At 47.8% G+C, this 27,763-nt stretch overlaps 1 protein-coding gene and 1 non-coding gene across 2 annotated transcripts; both read left to right on the top strand.

The window, feature by feature from the left end:
* On the top strand, window positions 1-27,763 carry LOC135812029 (transmembrane and coiled-coil domain-containing protein 4-like). Its single transcript, XM_065325330.1, has 24 exons — window positions 1-340; window positions 1,330-1,388; window positions 1,887-2,002; window positions 2,786-2,813; window positions 3,194-3,326; window positions 4,353-4,450; window positions 4,935-5,078; window positions 5,428-5,556; window positions 6,055-6,130; window positions 10,027-10,124; window positions 10,585-10,721; window positions 11,481-11,565; window positions 14,613-14,733; window positions 15,074-15,191; window positions 15,820-16,030; window positions 19,971-20,080; window positions 20,828-21,015; window positions 21,451-21,544; window positions 21,837-21,893; window positions 22,712-22,822; window positions 23,386-23,496; window positions 23,971-24,064; window positions 25,939-26,037; window positions 26,567-27,763. The coding sequence occupies exons 1-24, from the start codon at window positions 150-152 to the stop codon at window positions 26,719-26,721; spliced, it is 2,763 nt and encodes a 920-aa protein (XP_065181402.1). The 5' UTR covers window positions 1-149; the 3' UTR covers window positions 26,722-27,763.
* Trnaf-gaa (transfer RNA phenylalanine (anticodon GAA)) lies at window positions 13,607-13,679 on the top strand. The gene has a single exon. It is a non-coding gene; the product is annotated as a tRNA-Phe (tRNA).

Genomic DNA, 27,763 nt, shown 5'->3' with positions numbered 1-27,763 from the left:
ACGAACTGCTTTCAAATAATAGTTAGTTCTCCATTCCCAGAGCAACATATCCAAACCGACCTTTGAAATCCTCCCTGATTTGGACTGTGCTAGTATTCTTCTGCTCCGAAAATCAATACTGTCCCTACTGTAATGCGTGTCAGTTTAGAATGGCCGAATCCAGCGAAGCTGTGGTTGCAGAGGCTGCTGCGAAACACGATAACGAGGAGAAACGGGAAGCAGAACTAGAAGCTGGCGAGCCCAAGTTCAAATGGGACGACGTGGGAGAGCAGAATCGCTTTGCTATCGTCTCGCTGTGTGCCTGCGACCTCAGCGAGTTGTATACCGTGGGCCGAAACCAGTAAGCCCGAACATCGTGTCCACCATACGATAAGAACAAATTAAAATATTAAAAATTGAAGGGAGGCTCGCAAGCATTCACTCAATTTGCGAGCCTACCTTCGTTTGGAAATTATGATCCGCCTCCGACCTCTGTTTCATTATTTAAAAAATGATATTTTTCTCACCCCAATACTTCAGGTGCTTACCCTAAATTTCAGCTCTGGAAGTAATTACTAGTACCCCCACCTCAATTCGGCAATAGAATAGGGGGCTGCATTGTAGCCAATTTGTAGGGAGCATGCGGTTTGCCTAGTGACAATCTCAGAAGCAACGCACTGTCCTAACTCTTTCACATTCCGAGTACAGTGTGGATGAGGCGTAAGCATTAGATAACTCGTGAGGTAATAATATTATAATATGACTGCTACTTACTGGCGTGAATGATGATGAGGTGATCCTAAAGAGTGGTAAAAGCCTACCGCACCAATAGGGGTTATGCGATTGCATTATTGCATCAGTTGAGATGCTTTGGTGAAGTCCAGTTGTCACGCACTGTGGTAACTCAGAATGAAGTAGCCGATGATTCATCGAATCGAGGGCGAACAGGGCATAATTGCTGGAACAGGGTGTTTTGTTCTGTGCAGTTCAGAGGCGTGTGTTAGTCACATAGCCAGAACTGTGCTAGTTTCATCACCTCCGATCAGTCATGAGCAAGAACCATTGCCTTTGATCTCTTTTCGTGAGTTGGCGTCCTCAGTGCACACATGTGTGCGTGTGTGTGTGTGTTTTAGGTTTTCTTGTGTTTGTTTTTTCCTATTCGTAGTTGTCTTGTTTCATTCATGCCTTGCGTTGTTTTGATCTAGTTTTTGGAAGTTGGAAAGTGAAAGGTCTGGAGAAACTTTTCCTGTTACCACCAGACCCAAGGACCTTCAGCGATGCTCCAGCACTATGCCGGGAGGCTGTTTTGATTCTTGTTCCTTTTGTTGTTCTTCTGCCTGTGGTGACCAGATCTTGGAGCGATGGCTATTTGGCCAGTCTGGTCAAAACTGTCGGGTTGCCCAAGCGAGGTGAGTTGTGTGTGTGTGTGTTTTTAGAGTTGCCTGGATAGCATTGAGCTGGTGCCTGACTTTACGTATGTCGGCAGTTGTATTTCTTCAGATGGCCAGATGACTGCTGAGATCTCGGCTCGCTTGGCGAAAGCTTCCCAAGCATTAGGCTTTGTTTGCACTTGTGGAAAGAGCTGTAGGGGGTGTAGGCCTTCATATGCATGCGTACTTGTTTGTATTTGACTTGTCAGTTTGAGCACTCTGGCAAGGTACGTTCGGGCCTGGTTTATCTGGCTTTGGAAAATTTATTTTTCATTGCTACCAGGTCCGGCCTCATTTCCTCTGTGCTGCGCTGAGGATTCCGCAAAGGACGAAACGGTTCTGTCCGCAGATTGAGTTTGTTTGTATTTGTGGAAAATTGTGCGTCTGGGTCTGGGTCTGGGTCTGTGCATGTGCATGTGTGCGTGCATGTGTGTCTGTGCATGAATGTCTGTGTGTGCATGCGTATTTCTGATCAAGTGGAGACCAACATTCGTAAGATCATTGCCGGTCACATGGGACTTGACAGGCAGTTCTACATTGAGATGATCAACGAAGACCAACGCTATAGCAAACACCCACAACTCCTCATACACGTATGTATTCTTCACTGGCCCTATTGTTGTGGTTTTAGTGCTGCATGTTTACCATACTACAGTAGTCGCTGAAGCTCCACAGAGGAGCCTGTGCCCACTTTTTTCCATGTAACAGTTTTTTTCCTTGGCTCATCATCTAAGTTGTGTATTCTTGGTGTTTGCTCAGCAGGACTATTTAGGCAAGCCTCCTTTTTTGATTGGCTTTTAACGCTGCACACGTCACTTCTGGCGTAATGTGTTGTCTCCATCTGACGTCTGCGTATTTGGAGCGCCCCTTTTGTCCGCTGTGTGAGCTCGTATTTTTTTCTTCTGAAACTCCCTTACAGTGTTAACAAGAAACTCTTGCACTGTGTGGGGGGGTCGGGGAGAAGTGAAAGAACAGGCATACAAGAGCGATGCGGCAAGTCTCGTTCGCGACGACGATGGGCACCCAACTTGGGGCTCGGTCTGACCACCCTCAGCTTCGCAGTCTCCTGCTCTAATGACTCAGCCCGTTGGCAATGGGCAAGGGAACGTATACGGGACATGTCAGTCTGGAAGTCTGAAGAGCAACATTGGCGCTGGCCAGAAGGAGCGAAGTTTCTGCCACTCCACAACAGTACACATCTACGTAGAAGTTCAGTGATGGGTGTTCTCACGACACCGCGCTATGCGTAGGAGGACCTACGCTGTACCTAGCCAGGGATACGGGTTGCACGGAAAGGTGTTCGTATGAGGGGTGGTCATCGCTCTCTTGTGATTGTGTTCTGTGTTTCCTTGTGTGTGTTGACTGTGTTCTTGCAGGACTTGTTGTTGGCTAGTATGGAGCAAGGTAAGAGGAGGACGCGGTGCTTGGAGAAATCACGGTTGCCCCCCACCCCCATCCTTCCTTCGCTTCCCTTCCCTCTTCCACTGTTCTCAGCCGTTTGGATGCCCTTGACATTGTTACAGGTCTATCCTCGTTAAAAATCTGGGTGCGGCTTATCCGTGTGGTGTATTTCCCGGATAATTATCACTAATAGTACACATTACTCGTTTTAAGCAAACCTGTTGACCCAAGTTGTCTGCTAACCAGAGTAGACCTTTATGTCTTACTCTACTATTCCTACCCCGTTGCACACCGCCGTGTGATTTGCTGACTTGCTTCACCTTTTGTGCCGGTTTTTAAGGAGTACTTAAGGTTTGTAAATCACTCTTTTTTCCCGCCTGCAGGTTCATACGATGCCAGGTGCCGGGCATTTCTCAAGCGTCTTTCCAGCACCTTGGCATTTGACGCCGATACCATGACTGTCATGGAGGAGACTGCACTGTCCTGGCTGCGAGCTCTGCATGAGTGTGAGACTGAGTGCGTGCACATCGGGTGTCTCGATGAGTTGCAATCTACCGTCTTTATCTTGATTTGATTTTCACCCTTGGCATTCTTACATGTACCGTGAAGTCGTGTATAAAAGCCGCGGCTTCTATGACTTTCTTGGGGAAATTTTGCAGGCTTCTATATGAGACAGGCTTACAAGACCGGTATTTCTATGTCTGTCAACACTAAAACCAGGCTTATGTGCCGACAGTGTATCTTGGAAATCAGGCTTCTATTCAAGACAGGCTTCTGTTTGAGATAGGCTTTAATACAAGACACTACGGTATGCAGGTGTTCATGCTCCAGTTCGTGTGGTGTGGTGAGCCCATAAGTGAGATCATTTCCTAATCCACCCAGAGTCTGGGGATTTCAGGGGGCGTTGGCCGTTAAGCGATTCAATAGCCAATCCAGTCATCTTTCCGAGATTCCCTGCCGTCTTCCGGGGAGACCAACATGCCCAGTTTTGGCGGTGAATAAGTACAATTGCGTGAATGTGTGTGTGTGTGTATGTGTGCATTCGTGTGTGCGTGCATGTATGTTAATGTTGACCCCCCCCCCCCCCCAACATATACCGTATTCGGCAATACTGGCCAAGGCGCTTAGCAGTTTGCGAAACCGAAAAATCCCCCCAATTTGAAGCCCTGAAATGAAGTGGTGCTTATTTCAGACAGGCGGTAATATAAGACCGGCCCCTATTCCAGAAAATACGGTATACACAACTGAACTTGGCTGCCGACTTGTGTTCTTACTTTGTATATCTTCTGCGGCATTGATTATGTCATGTTTCTTCATCCTGTCTGTGCACCCCATCATCTGATTCATACTACCTTCATAAGCCCATTGTGCATTGCCAAATATGGAATGTATGAGTAATGCATGTGAGTACACTGCACTGGGATCAGGAATGCACTGTTCAACACCCCAGACGACCATGCCCAGGTGGCTGTGTGGGGTGTTTATGGTACAAATTGCGTCATTGCGCAATGGGCTTATTGGACTTGTGTGTGATGTCACCAGGGAAGTGAAGGCGGCACGTGAAGCTGAGAAGAAGAAGCAGCGGCGCAAGAAGGCTGTGCTGATTGGCGTATCGGCCGTGATTGGTGCCACTGTTATCGGTCAGTTTGGAACGTCATTGCTCTCAGGAGATGTCATGCTGTGCCCTGTCCTGTCCTGTTTTACCCTGCCTGCCCTGTTTTGCCCTGCCCTGTTTTGCCCTGCCCTGCCCTTCCCTGCCCTGTCCTGTTCTATCCTGCTTTACCCTGCTCTCCTCCCTGTCTTGCCTTTTCCTGTCCCGTCTTCTGTCCCGTCACATCCTGCAGTGTTGTCGTCGTTGTCGTCGTCGTCATCGTTGTCGTCGTTGTTGATGCTCTTGTTGCTCTTGTTCTAGTTCTAGTTTTTGAATTCTTTCTTCTCACGGTGGCACCATCGCCAATGAGAGATACGTTTATGAGAAGGTGGGATGCTGTGGGTGGGGCTGTGGGTGGGGCTGTGGGTGGAATGCTGTGGGTGGGGCTGTGGGTGGGGCTGTGGGTGGGGCTGTGGGTTTTGCAGTTTGAAAGTTAGTCTTCTGGTTGTCTCTTGTTCTTGTTGTTGATGCAGGCGTTACTGGAGGTTTGGCGGCACCGTTTGTTGCGGCCGGTGCTGGCTTGTTGATTGGCGGTGGCAGTGCAGCTATCCTGGGCAGTGCGGTCGGCGTTGCCTTGATCACGACTATATTTACCGGTGCTGGTGCTGGATTTGCTGGTAAGGGAATCACTCGTATTTGAGATTTTGACATTTGTGTGCGTGGGGAGGGGGAGGGGGCTGTCAGTTTGTGTTTCTGTCTATTTGTCTGTTTTGTTGAAGACTGGATGGAAGCCATTGCTGAATTTTTTTCTGTTGTTTTTTTCTTCGTATACCTGCGTCTATGTTCCTTTGTCTGCGTGTGTGAGTGTGTATGTACATACGAATAATTATGTGTGTGTGTGTGTGTGTGTGTGTGTGTGTGTCTGTGTGTGTCTGTGTACATGTCTGTGTGTGTGTGTACATGTGTGTGTGTGTGTGTACATGTGTGTGTGTGTGTGTGCGCGCGCGCATGCACTCTCGTGTTTAGGGTACAAGATGAAGAAGCGTCTGGGCGATGTCAAGGAGTTTGAAATCCGCACAGTCGGCGAGAAGCGTCCATCGCTAAGATCTGTGATAGCCGTGACTGGCTGGTTACCCGGAGAAGACCTGGAGAAAGGTAGGAACAGAGCACGTCATGGTGTTCTCCAGAAAGAATGTGAGCCACCGGTAGAAGCTTGTGATAATCATACTTCAGTGCTGGTAACTGAAATCAGACCCCCTGAGCGGTGCGCTCAAATCGCAAAGACCCGGCATGGGATTATAGCACTACAAAATAGAGGGCACTAGAAAGTGAACGCACCGCCCAGGAGGTCGGATTTCAGTTACCACCAGTTTATTTCAGTTCATGCAGTACAATTTGTTCCTTAGGACTTCTGGTGCACTACCACATTACTATGTTTTTATGTTGTGCGTGTGCGTGTGTGTGTGTGTGTGTGTGCGTTTGTGTGTGTGTGTGTGTGTGTGCATGTGTGTGTGTGTGTGTGTGTGTGTGTGTGTGTGTGTGTGTGTGTGTGTGTGTGTGCGAGCACGCGTGTTTGTGTGTGTTTGTTTGCTTGTGTGTGTGTGTGGTACGTGGTTATTTGTGTATGCCATTTTCTTTCTTTACGTTGAAAAGATGTGGCTGATTTTACCGCACAGTGGGCATGCTTGGATGAAGGAGACGAGGTTTACGGAGTACGCTGGGAGAGCGAGTAAGCACTGGTGCTTGTCTTTTCTTTTTTCAAGCGTACCCTTTTCGATGGCCGTGCAAGCATGCGTGTGTTTGTTTGTACTTGGCCATGTATCTTTAGGGTGAGCCGTCACGGGTAGCATAAGTAGCGGAAAGAGTTGTAGGAAAGTCAAAAAAATTGACTGTCGCCACCGGGTCACGAACCAGGGACTTTAAGGCCGATTCATACTTCGTTTCGCGTACGGGAAAGTTTGCGCGACCGTCGCGCGATTACTTTCCCGTGCGCGAAATAGTTCAGCTCAGGTCAACTTTTTCGCGACGCGACGCCTTTCCCCGTATGCGAAATGAATTATGAATCAGGCTCAAGGCTAGCGATCCTCTGCCACAGGGCTCCATATCATTACATTAGGGAGGTTTCTCTCCACGTAATTATGAAAATCCGCATGTTGTACGCGGTTGGGAGCGAGGGCAACTTTCATACGTAAATCTCTTTTCGGATTTCCGTAGGCAAGGGCTTTCCTACGTTCGGTCCTCCGTAGGACTTTTTGAAATATTTTTCGCAGTTTCCGGATTTATCAGTGGCAAAGTTCAAGCCGCGTGAAATACAAAGTGCACAGCACGCGGAAAACTACCGTAAATGGCGAAAGTTGTCTAGGTTCGCGGAGCATGCGGTGGGCGCATGCAGCCGGCGCGTCTTCAACGTAACAAGGCATGCTGCAGATCATGGAGAAATCACGTAGAGCGAAACCCAACAGCGCGGATTTTCGCGTATGAAAATTACGTGCATTTCCTACGTTATTTTCATACACCATTACGTACAGGGAAACTGCCCGAATATTGCCAGATTTGACCTTGCCACACTCGTGACTAGTCCAGTTCTTGAATGTTTGGCTTGTTCTTCAGTTGCAAACAAGCCATATGGAACATTCAAATGCCGTATTTTCCCGAATATAAGTCGGCCTTTTACGACCTAAAAACGAAACTAAAAAAGGGGTAATCGACTTTCAATCGGGTTTTAACTGACATTAAACCGGGAAATTGAGGTCCTAAGTATGGTGTTTCAACTTATAAATGAGAAAATACGGTGCTACAGTATGTGTTGTAATATCGCAGTACCACGTTAGCCTTCATGGACTTGCAGTAGCACCACTGCGTAGGGCCTTCTTGAGCCGCAGTAGATGTTGTACTGGCAGCACCAAGTGGTTCTCCGGCTGATGAAGCTGCTGAAGATGCACCTGCAGGAGGAGTGGAGAAGGTCTTAGTGAGCCGTTTCCCAACACGCTCCGCGAGAACAACACACGCTGGAAGAATCTCCTGGCATCTGCTAGCGCTTCTCGGGTGAATTCCGTATGTGCAGAGAGATACTTGGCTCCACAGCCAGCTGACCTTCATTGCACACACTACACAAGTCACCGTACTGTATTCGTTACTCAGAGCTTGAGACTTGTAGAGCTTGCAATAGAGATTACACAGTAAGCCAGGAATGGAGGGTCTCTGCACCAAACTGCCATACTGGGTGAATAACCTAGTAATGACTGCGTAACGGATCTACCGTCTTACGATTCCATATGAGGTTGAAGTCGGCGGAAACATGGGACACATGCTGCGACCAGTTTTTTTTATCACCGTTACGGGAGTACCGGGTTCAAAATGGTTATCCAGGATGAACAGCTAGTCTGATATAGATTAACTAGCGGAGTACTTTTGGGAATGAAGATTCATGCCTCGCGCCTTATAGCAGACATCCTTGACAGATGGTCAGAGACCGACGAAACTTGGCTGCTCAAAGATGAGATTTGTCGGGAAGTCTGCGTGTGGTCATAAGTTAGTGTTGTTGTTTGCTGTTCAAGCCATTGGTTTGAAACCGGGATCATGGGAGAGCAAAGATGGCTTTAGCAGACATCCTTGACAGCTGGTCAGAAACCGACGAAACTTGGTCACTCAATGATGAGAATTGTCGCAAAGTCTGTGTGTGGTCTTAAGTTAGTGTTGTTGTTTGCTGTTCAAGCCATTGGTTTGAAGTCGGGATCTCGGGAGAGCAAAGATGGCTTTAGCAGACATCCTTGAAAGCTGGTCAGAGACCGACGAAACTTGGTCACTCAATGATGAGATTTGTCGGAAAGTCTGCGTGTGGTCCTAAGTTAGTGTTTTTGTTTGCTGTTCAAGCCATTGGTTTGAAGTCGGGAACAAGGGAGAGCAAAGATGGCTTTAGCAGACATCCTTGACAGCTGGTCAGAGACCGACGAAACTTAGCCGCTCAATGATGTGATTTGTCGGTAACTCTGCGTGTGGTCCTAAGTTAGTGTTTTTGTTTGCTGTTCAAGCCATTGGTTTGAAGTCGGGATCTCGGGAGAGCAAAGATGGCTTTAGCAGACATCCTTGAAAGCTGGTCAGAGACCGACGAAACTTGGTCACTCAATGATGAGATTTGTCGGAAAGTCTGCGTGTGGTCCTAAGTTAGTGTTTTTGTTTGCTGTTCAAGCCATTGGTTTGAAGTCGGGAACAAGGGAGAGCAAAGATGGCTTTAGCAGACATCCTTGACAGCTGGTCAGAGACCGACGAAACTTAGCCGCTCAATGATGTGATTTGTCGGTAACTCTGCGTGTGGTCCTAAGTTAGTGTTGTTGTTTGCTGTTCAAGCCATTGGTTTGAAGTCGGGATCATGGGAGAACAAAGATGGCTTTAGCAGACATCCTTGAAAGCTGGTCAGAGACCGACGAAACTTGGTCGCTCAATGATGTGATTTGTCGGTAACTCTGCGTGTGGTCCTAAGTTAGTGTTGTTGTTTGCTGTTCAAGCCATTGGTTTGAAGTCGGGAACAAGGGAGAGCTAAGATGGCTTTCCGGCTTGACGCAGTTCGCAGTTTTCCATACAGTTTTCCCAGCTAAGCACTTGAATGTTGTTCGATGTCAACACTGGCCTTCTCATCCGACCTACGGCGCTTGCTACCATGCTGTTTAGTAACAGGTGCTGTGAAGTCAATGTGCTGTTTGATATCGAGTGCAGTGAAGTTAATATCCCGTATCCTAGCATACTCCACCTCCTTCATGGATGGAGTAGACCGTTGGCACGGCAATGGAATGCTTCCGGCGTTCTGAATGGTGAATATCTCTCGGGCTTGGAGGATACATACTTGTCGCAGAAATCGGGAGCAAGAGAGTTTTCCTGCTTGACACGATTTTCACCCATATGAGAATACAGGCTGAACAACTATGCTGCAACGTGGCAACAAGACTCTCCACGGCCAGCCATGCAAGTGCAGTGCGCCCAAATCAGGCTTTCGTCTGTTTGTGCATCAATCCAGGGTTGCAAATGGGTGCCGGAAAGTGACTGGGAATGACGGACTTTGGCGATGACAAACTTGTTTTCAGAAGTGTGAGACTTGGACACTGGGAACACACAAACATCGCCGACCCAACCACTGACAAGGTACTAGTATTTGTGCCCCTCCAAGCTCCTGTAGGCCTTGAGCTGCTCCTTGATGTTGGGATTGGGCACATTTATCAAGAAATTGTAAATATCAGGATAGTCCACACGTGGAAATTTGTCTTCCTCTCGAAACAATACTACTGGGCAGGTACAACTCTCTTGAGTCTGCTGCAATGCGCTCCATTTCATGTGTGTGTGTGTGTGTGTGTGTGTGTGTGTGTGTGTGTGTGTGTGTGTGTGTGTGTGTGTGCGTGCGTGTATGTGTGTGCGTGCGTGTGTGTGTGTGTGTGTATGTGTGTGTGCGTGTGTGTACGTGTATGTGCGTGTATGTGTACGTGTATGTGTACGTGTATGTGTACGTGTATGTGTGCGTGTACGTGTGTGTGTACGTGTGTGTGTGTACGTGTGTGTATGTGTGTGTATGTGTGTGTGTATGTGTACGTGTACGTGTGTGTATATGTATATGTGTGTGTATGTGTACCGGTACAGAGAACTGCATGAGCTGGGCTCAGCACTGTCAAAATTCCTAACCGAGACAGCTGTCAGCTACGTTGTTACGGAGACCTTGAAGCAGACAATAATCAAGTGTAAGTGTGGAGCGTTTTACCTGTGCATGTACCGTATTTCAAGGGTCTGTTACATCATATCAAGGGTCCGTTACATCATATCAAGGGTTCGTTACATCATATCAGGGCACTTTTGTGAACATCGAAGCAAGATAGTGAAGCAGATGTTCGGTTGCGTTGTCGGCACAACTTGTAAAATCAGAGCATTTCCGAAAAATCGTAACAAGTATCGGCCCTGATGTTGTTTGTCTGTGAACACAGCACTGCTTTCAACCATTGCTGACAGTGTTTGTTTGTAAGCACAGCACTGCTTTCAGCCATTGCTGATGTTGTTTGTTTGTGAACACAGCGCTGCTTTCAGCCATTGCTGATGTTGTTTGTTTGTGAACACGGCTCTGCTTTCAGCCATTGCTGATGTTGTTTGTTTGTGAACATAGCACTGCTTTCAGCCATTGCTGACGTTGTTTGTTTGTGAACACAGCTCTGCTTTCAGCCATTGCCTGGCCCGTCACCCTGCTGCAGCTGGCCAGTGTCATAGACAACCCGTGGCAGATCTGCTTGAATCGTGCGGAGGACGCCGGGCGCCTGCTGGCGGATGCCCTGCGCACATCCAAAGACGTGAGTATTGTTAAAAGTTTTAATCCTCTTCGCAGTCGTTATGCTCGCGCTGCCCCAGGACCACCGCCACACTGTCTGGTGGCTGTAGGCTACGAACATGACTGGTGTGCCATACCGGTATTTGGTGCAGATATGTACGCGTCAAGCCGGCAGGAAGCGACGTAGTGCGTACAACTGAGCTGCAGTTGCTCAGAAAGAGACCTGTTTGAATCCTGCTTGTACATATTAAATTACTAAAATGATGTAATCCCGTAATTTTGCCGTAACAGCAACCCATCCGAGCTGCACACTCTGCGTTTCATGTACTCTTGCTTATCCTAGCAGTGGGGCACTTTCGGGTACTCTAATTTCAGAAATTTTCGGTGCTCAATAATTTCAGTATGATGGCAAAAGGCCAGGTTAGGTGAACAGAAATTTTCGGTACAGAGAAGCAGTTCCCTATTGGATTATGTGTGTTAGTGTTTGTTCGGTGTATTGAAATTTTAGGTATGAAACAGATGCACCGAAAGTACCGAAAATAAAAGTACACCGAACATTTGGGAAATTACAGCATCTGCGACTGGCCTTTCCCTGCAGTGTCCGATATCTCTTTGTTGCCCAATATTTCTTTGATTCGAATTGAACTGATTCTTGCATTTCAGCTTAGGGCTCAACGTTTTGTGTTGTGGTATCTTTATGCGTGCGCGCACGTGTGTGTGCGTGTGTGCGTGCGTGTGTGTGTGCATGTTTGTGTACATGTGGGATCGTGTGACTTGTCAGGCTCGTCGTCCGGTTACTCTGATTGGGTATAGCATGGGAGCTCGACTCATCTTCTACGCTCTTCAGGAGCTTGCCAAGTACAAAGGTAGTACTGCACGCTGCAATTGGGTCTTCCCTTGGGTTGGGCTCAGTGTTTCCCTGGCGACATGTGGGGAAAACAGGAAATTAGTAGTAGTACCAAGAGTATATACGCCCCCAAGAGTGTGCAACTCCCGATACCCTTTCTATGGGGCACGCCGATGGCGAAAACGGCGAAGCACTCTCTGACAGAAACTCATTGCGTGTATGCAAATCCCCAGCATGATCATGACAGATATTTGGATTGTGCGCACGCTATCCTTCGTTTGCACTTAGTACGAACGTACCTGAGACACGTGATGTGAGTTTTCGCCATCGGAGACCCCATATGCGGAGTTGCACCAGGGTTCGCACCACTCCTTGAATTCCTTGAAAGTCCTTAAATGTCAAAGCCGGATTTGAAAGTGCTTGAATATCCTTGAATTTTCGTGTGGGTGCTTGAATTTTTGAAAAAAAGTGTGTTTTTCCTTGAATTGGGGTTTGAATGCGGTAGATCTACTCACGTTCATGCAGTAGGTCTACGCGCACTGCTGGGTACCCGTAACCGGTACCGTAGTCCGTAGATCTAGTACCAAGAGTGGATCCAGTCTTGGTAGTACTGAGTAGCAGCTAGTACATGTGCAGAGAACGTGTGTCGCAACGGCGAACTAAACCAACTTTTCGCTACAAAAGTGGGAGTCGAGTCGGACTTTGACCGTCGATCATCGCCACTTTCTTCTTCATCATTTCATTCTCGGAGGACTTTGTGGGGCGCATGGTTTTGCCTGTCATAATAGTAAGTAGTGCCGTAGTGAAGCATTTTGCAATCATGCCAGGTGTCAAGTGTGTTTTTCAGGAGCAATGGCTACAGAAGACCGAGTTTCGTACTTCAAAGTAGATGGTTGGCGTCTGTCCCCGGCAACAAGCGACAAGCCAAATGCACTCTGTGCAAAAAGGTGGTCGATATTGCCGCGATGGGCGAGTCAGCCCTTCGAAGCCACGCGAAAGGCGGCAAGCACAAAGACCTGGCGGAGCAGAACGTGGTCTCCGTGAACCAGTTCTTCGTTTCCACCCAGCCGTCTCCGTCAGACTCAGCAACGATAGCAGCATCTGTTCCAGTCGCCACGTCGACATCGTCGGCTAGTAGTACATGACTACTGCGGGACCTGCAATAACATGTAGTGCCACCGAATCTGCTGCTGCGTCGACACTCGGAGTGACCCGGAATGATTGCCTCCAAGCGGAGATTCTTTGGATATTGAAAGTAGTGACATGCCACTACTCGTACCGTTCCAGCGTGGGAGTTTCAAAACTGTTCTGCAGGATGTTTCCGGACAGCGACATAGCGAAAAGCTTTGCCTGCAGCGAGCGCAAGTGCGGAAATAAGGACTAGTTATTTTGGATCCAGATTCCTGTATTTTATGAATATTGTTGATAGATACGTTAACGCTGCTCGATTGGGTAATAATTATGAGTCAAGTTTTTGTCTCCCGGACCTTGGGTGTCCTTGAACTTTGCAACATGAGAGTGGCCAACCAACGGTTAGCCCACCAACTAATGTCCTTGAATGTCCTTGAAAAAATGGGGTTTGGGGCCCTTGAAAACCCTTGAATAATATTTTCATGACTTGGTGCGAACCCTGTGCACACTCTTTGGGGGTTATAATTGGTAATGCGCTCTCTCTCTCTCTCTCTCTCTCTCTCTCTCTCTCTCTCTCTCTCTCTCTCTCTCTCTCTCTCTCTCTCTCTCTCTCTCTCTCTCTCTCTCTCTCTCTCTCTTTTTGTTCGACCTGATAGACCATTCGACGCTTGCAGACACCAGTACAAACAGCCCACCAGTAGCAACTACTTGCTGTCTTTGAGTGTTGCTGGTGAACTGTTCGTGCTGGTGTCTGTGACCGTCGTGTGGTCCTCTCTAGCTCTGGCCAAAAAAGTACCTTCCACTACAGATATGACTGGACGAACGAAAAGAAGATGGCGCCGACAAACTCTGCAAGTGCACTCGCATGCGCAACAGATGCCGGTATATCTTTCAGAAAGTGCAATGGAGAGTCACTCAGCCATGTGCAGGCCGAAATAGCTCAGTTGGGAGAGCGTTAGACTGAAGATCTAAAGGTCCCTGGTTCAATCCCGGGTTTCGGCACTTCTTTTTTTCTTTTTTTCTTTGAGCTGTTCTCTTGTGTCACCCTTTCCGGCAGTGCAGATATTAGACACCCTTAGCAAACAACGGTAACGCTATTTTTTACGGTACTCGTACCTTGATCACCCAAATAGCGTTGAAGCTGCAGCGTAAAAACGTTATGGGGGCTGATTTATCGTTGTGACGAACGGTACGAGTTTTGGCCAAATATTGCATAGTCCGTACGCATTTCACCTTGTATCGTGTCACCCTTTCCGGCAGTGCAGATATTAGACACCCTTAGCAAACAACGGTAACGCTATTTTTTACGGTACTCGTGCCTTGATCACCCAAATAGCGTTGAAGCTGCAGCGTAAAAACGTTATGGGGGCTGATTTATCGTTGTGACGAACGGTACGAGTTTTGGCCAAATATTGCATAGTCCGTACGCATTTCACCTTGTATCGCGTATATGGTGACATAAATAGTTGTACCGCTTGAAATAAAAGCTCTTCTCGTGGCACCAGCATACTATAAATAGCGTGCATCTTGCTAAAGGTCGAACCCAAATCACGGTATTTTCCTCCCTTACAGTAATACCTGTACAACATAACGTTTTTTGCTAAGGGGTCGTGGCAAAAGTTTTCTGTCATCCCTGAAACAAACATAGTTCATTTCGTACTTGGACCCCCTCCCCTCCCTCTGAAACGAACACAGCTTGCCATGCTGGACGACAAAAATCGCATGCATGTACATGTCATTATATACAGTGTCGGTCGACTTGCGATCTTGGCTTGCACCCCATCCCCCCCAAATGAATCATGTTTGTTTCAGGGACGACAAAAAACTTTTGCGACAACCCCTAAGGGTGCCTATTAGTGAGGTTTCGTCCCACGTAATCCATGTGTACTGTACGTGTGCGCGTGCGTGCGTGTGTGTGCGTGGCATAATTTGCAGACTCCGCCGGTATCGTGGAGAATGTGTATCTGCTAGGTGCGCCCATCACCGCCAAGCCAGCACATTTCAAGACACTGCTAGCCGATGTTATTGCTGGAGATTGTGTGGTGGCCTACAGCCGGTGAGAACATCAAGTCTTGTTTTCTTTGGTAATTACACAGCTTTAATCTCAATTCACAAACTCCATCCCAATCAGTTTGAGTAGCGGTGGCTTGGCTCTGGTACAATACTCCCCAGAGTGGCAATAAAAAAGTCGTGAATTTTTTTGGGGGAATTTTAGCATCATAACATTCATAGAGGATTGTGTGTTTCTCCCTACATGGGAGCTCGCGGTTTTCCTGCCGACTTGAATTCTCACTTGACTGACTCACGACTGCCATCCAGAGCACACGAGAAGTCATAGCTGTGTTTAGCATCCGTTGATAAACTCGGTCATGTGTACTTACTTTTCTGTGTTTCAGGTCAGACTGGGTGCTGAAGTTCCTGCATCGCACAGCAACGGCCAGTACGTCCGTAGCTGGTGTATCACCCATCGAACTGGATCATCCCCGACTGATCAACATCGACCTATCCAAGCTGGTGAGTTAGCAACGTGCACACATGCACACACACACACACACACACACACACACACACACACACACACACACACACACACACACGCACGCACGCACACGCACACATGCATGCACGCACTCACACACACACACACACACACACACACACACACACACACACACACACTCACACACAAGCAGCGTCATGTGTTTGTAGTCCTGACCTCATTCCCTTGCTTGTAATTGGAGTCCGTTTTGATGTGCGAATCAAAAACAAAAACAAAAACAAACACTGTGTTCATGAGATTAGGTTTCATGTGAAGAACTGAGATGCAAAACAAGATAACCCCTAAATTTGAGAAAATGTGATTTACAGCTCAGTGTAACCAAAAGGCCGAGAGGCACCAGCAGGCAAAATTTCATATTCAAAATCTGACTGGAACCATTTCAAAACTGGAACCCAAATTCGGATTTAGACACCAATCGCACATAAAATAAAACGTGTTTTGGCCATTTCCGAAAAGTGATGAAATGGATGTAACGGGTTTTGCCTCTCAGCTCTTCATATGCACGCTTGCTCTTTCGTGTGTTGGTAAGATCTCTAGTCTAAGCACTCCTGCTGTACCCGCATGCCCTGCGTATGCTTACAGGTAACGCGACATCACGATTACGTCACCAAGCTGCCGCGCGTACTGAGTGCGGTCGGTGTGCGTGTGGACGCGGACAGCTGGACGATGGCCGATGCAGACGCTGACGACTCTCCCCCGTCGCCTGTTCCGGCGGCGGACGGTGTTATCGACATGGATGACGAGGTCCCACCACCACCGGACAAAACAGCACCATCTGAACAGCGGGTAGAGGGTGAGTTCTTCTTCTCACGATCCAGGTTGACTTCACGTGGATTGTTGAGTTTAGGCAGGGTAATTGTAGCATATTGCGTGGCCCGTGCGTACATCTCCGATGGATACTCAAATCTGTGGACAGCAACTGTTTCGCTCTGTTGGAGCTCCTCAGCACAGCTCAGAGGACCGAAGCGCAGCCAAGGACAAATTTATAGAAAAGAAAGGGACCAAAGAACTACAAGTTATGTTATAATGTCCACTAACACCACCAGTTACTAAACAATCAGCTCATGCGATAACATTGCACGACACTGACCGACGGTAATGTCGGTCAGTGTCGTGCAATGTTATCGCATGACCTGATTGTTTAGTAACTGGTGGTGTTAGTGGACATTATGGCATAACTTGTAGTTCCGTGGTCCTTTTCTTTTCTATAAATGAGCCAGCACAAGCGAAATCCCAGATAATGGACTTGGAGGGCGGTTTTGAGATATCAATACGAGAGCTTTCAGAATTTCATGCAGAAACCAATAAAAAAAAACAGACCCAAAAATCTCAAGAAACACCATAGATACAGTCACTTGTCTGCACCTATGTCCTTGCCAAACATACGGAAAATCCAATAAAGCGCAAACATTCCAGCGGTGTTGAACAAATAATTGATGGCCCAAACAAAGCTGTTCCAATGAAGCAGATGGAGAGTATTATCAAATCAAGTGAAAATACTGTACATATAGGTAACATGATATTGAGTCTTCTATACATCATAGCATCAAGAGACTCTTTAGAGTACATGAGGGCATCTACGCAAATAGGCGTAATCAAGAGCAATGTTGCGCAAGTGTGTAACTGAGCAATGGCACAAGCATGTACACGAAAATAGAAACGAATATGAAATGATCAAAGTGCCATATCAGGCTGGTCGACGTTGTCTCACTCTGCAGATGCAGTAGGTGGCGGGCAAACTTCGTCTTGAAACTCTGATGGAACATGCTCGCGAATGTGAGAAAAGAGGTACTGCTGCCTCTCTGCAGTCAGTCCTGCAGGACTGAGGACTTTCGGTAGACCAGCACGAAGCAAATCTTCTGCAGGCACTTTCAGCAAGGCAAGCCTCTGCTCAGCAGCATGAACATTCTCTTTGCAATACACTACACCAGGCTCAGCACTGGAAAAGCGCATGTAGTGAAGCTTGGAAATGCCGACCAAGGGCTTAAAGAACTGCATAAAGAACTTATCCCACTCACGCCACTCCAGATTGGAGCCAGGAATAAGCTGCGCCTGATTGCATGCAGCACTACCATTCACTACATCAGCTAACGGGGCCATGCTATGGATAATATTGCGCCTATAGCTGCGCTTCAGCAAACCAAAGCAGCCATCGACCAAACATCTGGTGTGGCCTGTGATCATGAAATGCAGCTCAATACACTTATGCAAGCCAGACATACAGCGCCATGCAAGGTAGGAAACAACAATTTTATTCTTTTTCTCGCCACAGCAATTATCGGCAGAGAGGCTACACTGTTCTTCACCATAACCATGGTGTGCCAAGAAATGGTGGAGGAGACTTACAACACTGTTGGGACCATGGCTCTTAGAGCCATTTGTGCCGATGGTGTCCATCTCGTCAATCAAGTAGTTCACTTGGTGCGGAACAGCTTCGTTGTTTACCCCAAACACCTGCACTTTCCTTGGAACTTTAAAGGAGAGAGGACCTACTTGTCGCGATTCCTGAGGTATGCTGACGTTTTGCGCAAAATCGAATGTATAATGCGTTTTGAACGTGGCTTGCGAGCATGGAGCACATGGTGGCGTACACTGGGCACTGGCTTGTAGGTGTTCGGCAGCAGAGATAGTAGCTCCACGATAATAGTCTCTCTCATGTTGTGCTGCTGCAATGTGGTCTTGCAGTGCTGAACAGGCGGCCACCTTATCCTGCTCAGTCAAAGCTGACATGACCCGACGGCGTAGTTTCTCGCACAGATCACACACGTCAGTCCGTGGAGACATAAATTTCAAATGCGGCGTGCATTGGTGCCAGATGCTGCGGAAGGAAGATTCTCCCATGACACGAATGCCAGCCGAGTTCCCTGCAGTAACATACAGTTTGTGCACAGCCTTGTATGTCTGGCTTGCAGGCAAAACACGGGAGGAACGCCATCTCGACCATGTAGCGGTGCAGGGTGTGGGATGCCATACTGTTCGCCGTGAGACTTTATGAAAGTAACCGCGTATTTGACTTCCTCAAACGTGAAAGCGTTTGATGGTCGTCGACCAGCATTGCCGTGTCGCCGCGCCGTTGCACCGTCGCTTTCCACGTGCTTACACAAACTCCACAGTTTATCTTTCTTGATGTTAAAGATGTAGCGGAACGCACCGGCACACACTCGCTTGCTCTGGAAAGCGTACTTGAAAGCTGAGCGTTTACGCTTTTTCTGGTGGACAGGGAGCTTGTCTCCACAATGCATAGCCTCCAGCACACCACTCAGCAGTAAATCAAAATCAGGTCGCTCCAACTCTGCCATGTTCAGCCGATTCTGATCGACATCCTCAATAGAAAATAGTGCCAAACAATTTTTCGAACATCCACATCTTGGCAAAACTGTGGCTGCAGTTGCAGCATGTTGGGGAACGTCCATACCAGCATCTTATTCTAGGTCCTCAAATACATCGTCAGTATCGCTTGTCTCTTCTTCTGCATCACCGTCGTCGGTGCTGCTCAGTTCATCATGCCGATGGGCAGCAATATCGATGTCGAGCTCCTTGTCGAGGAAATGGCTGTCACTACTGTCATCATCGTCGTCAGATTCCTCCAAAACATTTTGGACAGGTGGCCCGTCAAGAGCAACGGAGCGTACAAATTCTTCCTCGTCTTCAAGGAGCAGAGCAGCGAGGGCATCGAATCCATGGTGAACGTAGCTCGTCTGCTCATGCTGTCAAAGAATCATCGACTAACTTCAAAGTCCAAACTATTTTCAAATTTCAGAGCGAAGAGCGCAAGCACAATCCTCCAGAGTAAAATCGACTTCAGTCAAGCGACCGAAACTCAGCCGTCCCTTGACGGATATCCTTCAAATAAAAAGCACAAGAAAGCTGCGGAACTCAGCTGCGCGATGGTCCGCGCCATAGAACACTACGTCACATACTTGTGACGTAGCGAAGCATTGAACTCGCGAAACGCTTCCCTGAATGGGGATTTCCCGTATTCAAACTTCTCAAGCCGTTTCTCAGTTCATGACGTAGCTCCGTTATCCGGTTTTTTCGCTTGCGCTGGCTCGAATAATGATAATAATTTTTGCATGACCGGTTTGATATTTTGGATATCAAGAAAACGTGACCACGTTTTGCATCAGGAAAACGGCAAGGCAACGGTTTGGAATAATTGTAGGATTATTCACAGCATTCACCCCCTAAAGCTACTGTAAAACCGGGGATTTTCGGTGGTGTAATATTTTCCGTGTTTCCCAAAATCAACAGTTCGGTAGCGCAAAAATTTCGGTAAACCAGTGTTCCAGGTCCAAAAGATGCGTTTAGCACAGTGTGTGGCACGGCATGGTCGCATTTTATTTCAGGTAAAAATTACTTGTACCGAAGTTTAATACCGAAAATAAATCTCCACCGAATTTTTCCGGTTTTACAGTACTGCGAAGCTGTGTGTTGTAGGCCTGGCTATGTAGTGACATTCGATTGTCCAGTGTAGGTTTCTAAGACGTCTACCGAAGTATCGCTATCGTCACCTTTGGTGATGGGCGCCAAAAATTAACGTGCTTGTCTGTTTGTGTGTGTGTGTGTGCGTGCGTGCGTGCGTGCGTGCGTGCGTGCGTGCGTGTGTGTGTGTGTGTGTGTGTGTGTGTGTGTGTGTGTGTGTGTGTGTGTGAGTGGATGATGTGTGTGCACGTGTGCGTGCATGCATATGTGCGTGCGCGTGTACATTTGCTATGTGTCTTCCTTCCTACCAGGTGTAGCAGTAGCAGCAGCAGTTGAAGCTCAAGGAGCCAGCATAGCGCCTCTAAGTACTAACAATGAATCATCATCATCTTCATGGCATCCCACGTCATCTGTCAAGCTGGTATGTTCCAACTCTAAGAGGTCGTCCGTATAATAATTAATATCGAACTTTTTTCACAAAATGAAGTCATTAATTTATACAAAAGAGAAAGGACCAAGGAACTACAAGTTACGCTATACTGTCCACTAACACCACCAGTTACTAAACAATCAGCTCATGCGATAACATTGTACGACACTGACCGACTAAATTAATTTTTTGTTATGGGGTGGGACCAATTTCGTTTCAGAAAACTTTGATACAATGTACATGGCCATAGGAGGCTAGGAGCAGTCACACTCTTGCGACTTTTGTTGTATAGGCATGTACTTCAGTTCATGTCAACTTGTTTTCTCGTTCTGACGGGAGGCAGGGAGGAGTTGGGCTGAAGCGAAATTAATTAATTTTGTGGTAAAATTTTCGATATTTACGGCCGGGCCCTGAAGCAGACCTAGTGATCCATCTCAGGGTGAGGTTTAGATTCATTTTATACAAGGAGGTGTGAAGTTCTCATGCAATAGCATGCCTTTGGAGATCTGCCTGCCTCGGGTGCTGACGAACTGGAGCAGTTTGTATGCGGGTATGCACTGTGCGTGCTTGTGTGTGCGTTTGTGTGTGTGTGTGTGTGTGCGTGTGTGTGTGCGTGTGTTTGGGCGTGTGTGCGTGTGTTTGGGCGTGTGTGTGTGTGTGTGTGTGTGTGTGTGTGTGCGCGTGTGTGTCTGTGTGCGTGCGCGTACGTGTGTTGTTGTGCCCATCCTTCTGTCACAGTCTTCCGGTCACAGTTTACCGATGCTGGGCTTTGGCACGTACTCCGCCACACTCACACATCCGCAACTCAAAGATGTCGTTGTGGAGGCACTGCATCAAGGGTACCGACATTTCGACTGCGCTCCGATCTACGGCACTCAGTCTACACTGGGAGAGGTGTTCAACGATCTGCAATCAGCTGTGCCTAGGTAATTTCATGCCAATGCAGTCTGTTCTGGCCAAAGAGATCCGACCCGAAACCAGCAGCAGTACAGGACGAACATTTGATGCATCCGAAATGGGTGTTAGCCCTGGCGGGCCGAAATTTGAATGGGCCGAAAATTTGTAGACTTACTGTACCCATGCAGTCCAGATGTTCATCATGATTGAGTGTATTATGGTGATGGAGAGAGAGAGAGAGAGAGAGAGAGAGAGAGAGAGAGAGAGAGAGAGAGAGAGAGAGAGAGAGAGAGAGAGAGAGAGAGAGAGAGAGAGAGAGAGAGAGAGAGAGAGAGAGAGAGAGAGAGAGAGAGAGAGAGAGAGAGAGAGAGAGAGAGAGAGAGAGAGAGAGAGGGTGACTGGGAAGGGCTACACATCATGTTGACGACATTATTCCGTTTGTTTCTCTCTCGATTTGGCTCCAGTGTTCATCGGCGTGATTTGTTCATCACCAGTAAGTTATGGAATACGCTGCATCATCCGTCTCACGTACGACAGAGCTGCCTGGACTGTATTGATGTGAGTCATGGTGCATCTCTGCCACATGTGTGTGTGTGTGTGTGTGTGTGTGTGTGTGTGTGTGTGTGTGTGTGTGTGTGTGTGTGTGTGTGTGTGTGTGTATGTGTGTGTGTGTGTGTGTGTTTGTGTGTGGGGGGGGGGGGGGGGGGGGGAGTGTATGTGTGTGTGTATGTGTGTGCGTGTGCGTGTGTGTGTGTGTGTGTGTGTGTGTGTATATTAATAAGCTAAATTGATGTTTGCTTCGCTTCTTGCATGCTCATTGTTTTGATTTGTGATATTTTGTGTCTTGCAGGCTCTTCAGTGTGACTATCTGGATTTGTTCCTCATTCATTCACCATGTGCCATGAAGGTATGGCATATTGGCCTCATCTGCCTTGTTATGCTCTCACACACACGCATGCATGTATGCATGTATGCATGTATGCATGCACGTATGGACACATACATGCACACATGCACACACACACACGCACACGCACACCTTGACCTTTGCCGCCCATCGCCGGAGGCGATGATAGCAATGCTACGTCAGAAGCCATGGCAACTTGTGCTGGGATTGCACCATTCAACACACACACACGCACGCACACACATGCACACACACACACACACACACACACACACACACACACACACACACACACACACGTACACACACGCCTGGGGGGGGGGAGTCATTATCATTGTGAAGGAGACAATGGTCAAAACATTAACCTATTAGTATCAATCAGTCTAGTCTTGCTCCTGTTGTGCGGTCTGCCTATCGATTGTTACATTTTCTGACGTCTGAACATACCGCAAACCAAGAAAAAGAAATTAAGAATCCAGACACTGCGTGCCACACGAACCTAGTTTGTGTACTTAATTGCACCCTTAGCCTTTTTGTGTGTACATGTCCTGGTGTACATGTGTGTGTGTTTGTGTGTGTGTGTGTGTGCGCGCGTGTACGTGTGTGTGTGTGTGTGTGTGTGTGTGTGTGTGTGTGTGTGTGTGTGCATGCGTGCGTGTGTGTGTGTGTGCGTGCGTGCGTGCGTGCGTGTGTGTGTGTGTGTGCGCGCGTGCATGTGTGTGTATGCACGCGCGCGAGCGCGTGTGTGTGTGGTGTGTGTGTGAGTGTGTGCGTGTGCCCGTGTATGCGCGCACACTTTCTACATTTTGTTCTTGCAGTTCACAGGTTATGGCGTTGGGATGGAGAACCGCATACCTGTGGATGATGCTGGCAATGCTATCCTGGACACGCAGACGCAACACATCGATACATGGAAGGCTATGGAGCAGGTCAGGCACTCCCCAGTATGCAGGCCATGTCTCCCGTGTGCTGCTGCTGTCGTGGACGTTGAAATCCGATGGGATGACCGTGCCAGCGCCATACAGCGTGTACAGTTAACTTTGCGTATAACGACACTCGGCGGGGCATCAGAAAAGTGCTCTTTTTCGCGAAGTGTCCTTATACCTGAAGTCTCATTATATTATGTATACAGTTAGATGGGACTTTGCTCTTGGCATGGGAATTCTGTCGTTGTTTGCGAATTGTCGTTATATCCGCAGTCGTTATTTGCGAAGTTGACTGTACACACACTCTAGTTCCGCACACGAAGCACAGAAGCCATTATAGTTTCAACTAGGCCTTTCGTACCCTTACTTCTCAAGTCGAATACAATGGTGATTCTAAACAAGTCCTTATACCCAGCACTTTAGCGGTCAGAACCTGAGGATCTTGGACACCTGTGTAGTCGTCAGCTAGTTGACTCAGCGCTAGGTGACTCGATAATGTGACCATTTCCATAACCTTTTTTTTTCTCTGTCCTCTGTTTGTGTCTGTGCCTGCCCTTTGTACGCAGCTTGTTGACGAAGGGTTGGTGAGATCGATCGGCGTGTCGAACTTCAACAGAAGCCACCTGGAGGCTCTCCTTCCCCAGTGTCGTATCCGGCCTGCCGTGAACCAGATTGAAGTATGTCAGCCAGTGGCTGCTTGCTTGTTTGCAATGGTGTATAGAAAACGATCCATATGTGATGGGTGGTCTTTCTGAGCAGGTCGGATTGCATGGCAGCAGCATGTTTGGGGTCCTGAGATGACAGGTGCGTCACAACAGGTGGTTTCTAACACAGGTGATCTATAAAACAGGTGGTCTCTAAAACAGGTGGTCTCTAAAACAGGTTATCTTTAGGGAGTGGTGGTCGCTCAAGGCAGGATTATGACAGCATGACTTGGTATATGAGATGACCGGTCTCTCAAAACAGGTAGTTTCCCAAGCCAGGCAGTCTCTCCAAGAAGACTGTCTCTAATCTCCCAAGACAGGTGGTCTCCTCAATGAGTTGTTTCTAATCACAGTGTTGCTGCAGTGGCTTTGTTGCTTGTGTGTCCCATTTGTTCATACGTTTCTCTATTCGCTGCTCTTTGTTTTGCTTCTCTCCCGCGCTGCTAGGTTCATCCTTACTGTGCACAGCCAACACTGGTTGAGTGGTGTCAGTCTCAGGGCATTCACGTCACTGCCTTCTCACCCCTGGGATCTCAGACAGGTACGCTGTGTGTGTGCAGTGGCGGATCCAGGGGGGGTTCCGGGGGTTCCATGGAACCCCCTAAATTTTGCAAAGTGTGCGGCTGAGAAATATCGAAAAATATCATGTCACGTGTTCACAAAAGGACGTCCGTCCGATCACAGACTCAGTCAGTGGCAGTCACCTGGTCACCGAGTCAAGGAGCACAGACTGTCAGTCAGTGCACTGCATGCGCGTGCGGTAGATCGACACTGTACGGATAGTAGTCTGTACTGGTGTTCACGTCCGTGATTTACAAACGGACACTGCAGACAACATTGGGTGGTTGTTTCCTTTTTGATCTTTCGAAACGATCCAAACTTACCTCCATTGGCGCTGTCATTCACTGCTGCTCAGGATCGGTGTGGTGTGGTCAGTATTCCTTGGACAAGTGTTTTGCAGAAGAGAAAGGACGTTCCGAGTACTGACACTCTTCAACGAACTTCGAACCGTGCACGTAGAGTTCAAGCTCCTCAGAATATAATAATCTTTATTTCAGGATTACCCAAAGGCTGACGCCTATCAAGATGAGGGCTCCGACATCCAAGCAAAGTCAGTAATCTCTACTTGCTGCAGCATGCAGTAGTGACTAGTTGTTCCTCCGCAGGAACGGAGTGCTGCGCCAGATGTGTTTCAGATGACATTGGAAGGATTGTACAATTGTCGACACTGTTCCGCTATTGTTGTTTCTGTCACTGAAGTGAAGACGATGCTCTTGTCCTGTGGCTATAGAGCATTTCGCATTGTAAAAAATGCCAAAAATTTCCGAAAGCACAAATGGACAGGGAAAGTAACTTGGTTGTCATTTCGGCATTCCTGGCTCTCAACGTACCCATATCCCCATGGCTTGCATATTCGATCTTTACAAGAAGTTGAAAGGGTCTTCCGTACTAAATAATATACAATGTAGGGTAAGCAGCAGCATTTGGCCCTGTACAGGTTTTCCATCGTCCACCACACCACAACTGCGCTCCGACTCAGTCTCCAGCGATGGTGCAGTGGTGGTGTGCTGTGGCAACGTGTCGAGGCCGGCTGGAGAGCGCAGTTGTGGTGTGGTCGATGATGGAAAAATATAATATTATTATGTCCGTAGTGTGTTTTAAAAGCATGCGATTCCCACTAACACAATCGGATTGTCGTCAAGTGCCAACCGCACATCTGATTCCATAATATTTTGGCTGTTCAATTTTGGTTCAACCGGAACCCCCCTGTAGAGATCTCTGGATCCGCCCCTGGTGTGTGTGCGCGTGTGTACGTGTGTGTGTGTGTGTGTGTGTGTGTGTGCGTGCGTGTGTGCATGTGTGTGCAATTGTGTGTGTTTTTTTCGTTTTTTTTACAAAATATCCACACACCATCATGGTGCAAGCACCGGCAAAAACGCACAGGGATACACATAGCGAAGGCAGCCGAAGCAGTGGAGGCGGGGCAAGAGCAGCTCAACCGACCAAGGGTCTCGGTTTCAGCACTGCTCATGCGCGCCATGCGTGCAGCCCGTAGTGTTAGACTCGGCATCCGTCCATGCCTTGAGGCCTCCTCGCCAGATGAACAGTACACAGTTGATGATGGTGCAGTTGCATACTCAATACAATTGTGTTTTGGTATTTTTTCATTTGCTGCTCAGTGAGAAGTCAAGTTTGCGCCCGGCACCAGTCCATATCCCAGTATTCGCACATCTATGGGTGCTCAGCGCGTACTTGACTCTCGCGATCGGGTTTCATTGAGCCGTACTGTAGAATGTGTGTTGCTTCTTCCGTGTATATGTGTGTGTGGGTGCCTGTGTGTGTGTGTGTGTGTGTGTGTGTGTGTGTGTGTGTGTGTGTGTTTGTGTGTGCGCGCGTGTGTGTGCTTCTTGCCAGGCATTGTTGACGTCCTGGGTGATACGACAATTGTGGAGATGGCAAGCATGGTGGGTGTGTCACCAGCTCAGCTGTGTCTGCGCTGGGCTGTACAGCGAGGTAGGTATACATGTGGACCAGCACCTGGAACATTACCTGGAACATTACCTGGAACATTGCCTGGAACATTACCTGGAACATTGCAATCAGCAAGTAACTCATGATTGGCTCTCAGCCTTCATTGCAACTGATTCACAGGGCGTCATTTGACGTGCCAGGAGATGTCTAAATCGATAAATGAATTTTAAAAAACTTGAGCGACCGTGCGGTGATGTTTCAGGAGTTGTATCTGCTTGCTACCTTTGGTTGCCCTGAAAGAGGAGAAGGGTGCTGAGATGCAAACATATACATAGACTGTGTGAGCGTGAATGTTTTGCGACCCTTTCGGCATTTCCCCAGATTGGCCGCTTTTTTTAATCTCCCCCCCCCCCCCCCCTCCCCGCGCGCCTTCACATAGAGCCTTTTTTTGTGGTCCTTTTGCACGTGAGAAATCCTGTCAAAAAAGCATATGGTGTTCCTAATTTCATTCGCCTGTGTTCTCTCTCTCTCTCTCTCTCTCTCTCTCTCTCTCTCTCCCTCTCTCTCGCAGGTATCAGTGTTGTTCCACACAGCGCTCAAGTACAATTCCTGACGGAGAACAAGGCCATCTTCAACTTCACGCTCACTAGTGACCAGATGCAAGTTCTCTCTATTCTGGACGAGGAAAAGAGAACATTGGTATTTGACTGGTTGTCATGGGAATAGTTTGAAGTTCGCATCGTTGTCATGGAAATTGTTTAAAAAATCTCCCGGCGATGAACTTAGCAGCAGAGTTCAGCTCAGTTTGCCGTGCTTTCGCGTCGAAGGCTACTGAGTGACTGTATTCAAGATCAGCTGCTCTCTGACTTGCACATGTAGCATGGTTTTGGTTACTTGGCCCTCTGCTTTGCTCCACAAAATGCGAACAAAATATTATGACCACGTGAACATGAGCTGTGGTGTCTTCTTTGCCGTTCACCACTAGGCAAGCAGAACACACACACAAAACGACTATGTCCTGCTATCTGGCCAGAGTACTCGAGTGCATATGCACGGCATTGAAAAACATCGTTTAGTCTCTCTAGTCTTCATTTATCCCCAACATTTTAAAATTATTTTACGTTCTTTTTTACGTTCTCTCTATGTTACTTCAAAGTATGTGGGTGATGGCGATTGCCTGTTGTTCCTTTTGTAATTTTCTACTCAAGCATGCATTGGGACAGGCTATTTTGGCTTGTTCCGCTTCTTGCCCGTGCATTATCTCGACAGTTCTCAGCAGGCTGAATTGAACTGGTACTAGCCGCACACTGCTCTGGAGAAGTGGTGCGGCAATTGTCGCAGAGCGCTGCTTTGGCTACGTCCATACTACTCGAAACACACAGCCGATCATTCTATTTTAACCGTCGTTCACGTTGAGTTTGAGGTCCAGACCGTTTTTGCCTTATTCCCGCTGCCCCTTTTTCTCCTTCTTCTTTCCAGTAGCGATATACTTCGAATGTCTTGTTGAATTTTCCATACAACGTATACTTCTGCTTATCCTGAGTTTTATTTTACCCCCCCCCCCCCCCCCTCCATGCACCCTGAGATTACATGACATTGTACAAGTGTCCTGGTACCCCAGGTGCAGGTAGTGTCCATTCTGTTGTATGTTTCTACATGTTCTCAGTGAGCTATTGCCGAGGCTTGAGCTACTGTTGGTCTTTTGTTTTTTTCTAGGTGAGCAACTTTTGCTTTTTCTATGTAGAAACTATGAGTGTCAGTGCAACAA

This window comes from Sycon ciliatum, chromosome 3 (genome assembly GCF_964019385.1).
Source record: "Sycon ciliatum chromosome 3, ocSycCili1.1, whole genome shotgun sequence".
In the NCBI taxonomy this organism is placed as follows: Eukaryota; Metazoa; Porifera; class Calcarea; order Leucosolenida; family Sycettidae; genus Sycon; species Sycon ciliatum.
Note: the sequence above shows the minus strand (reverse complement) of the source record. Positions and strands in the feature narration are given on the sequence as shown.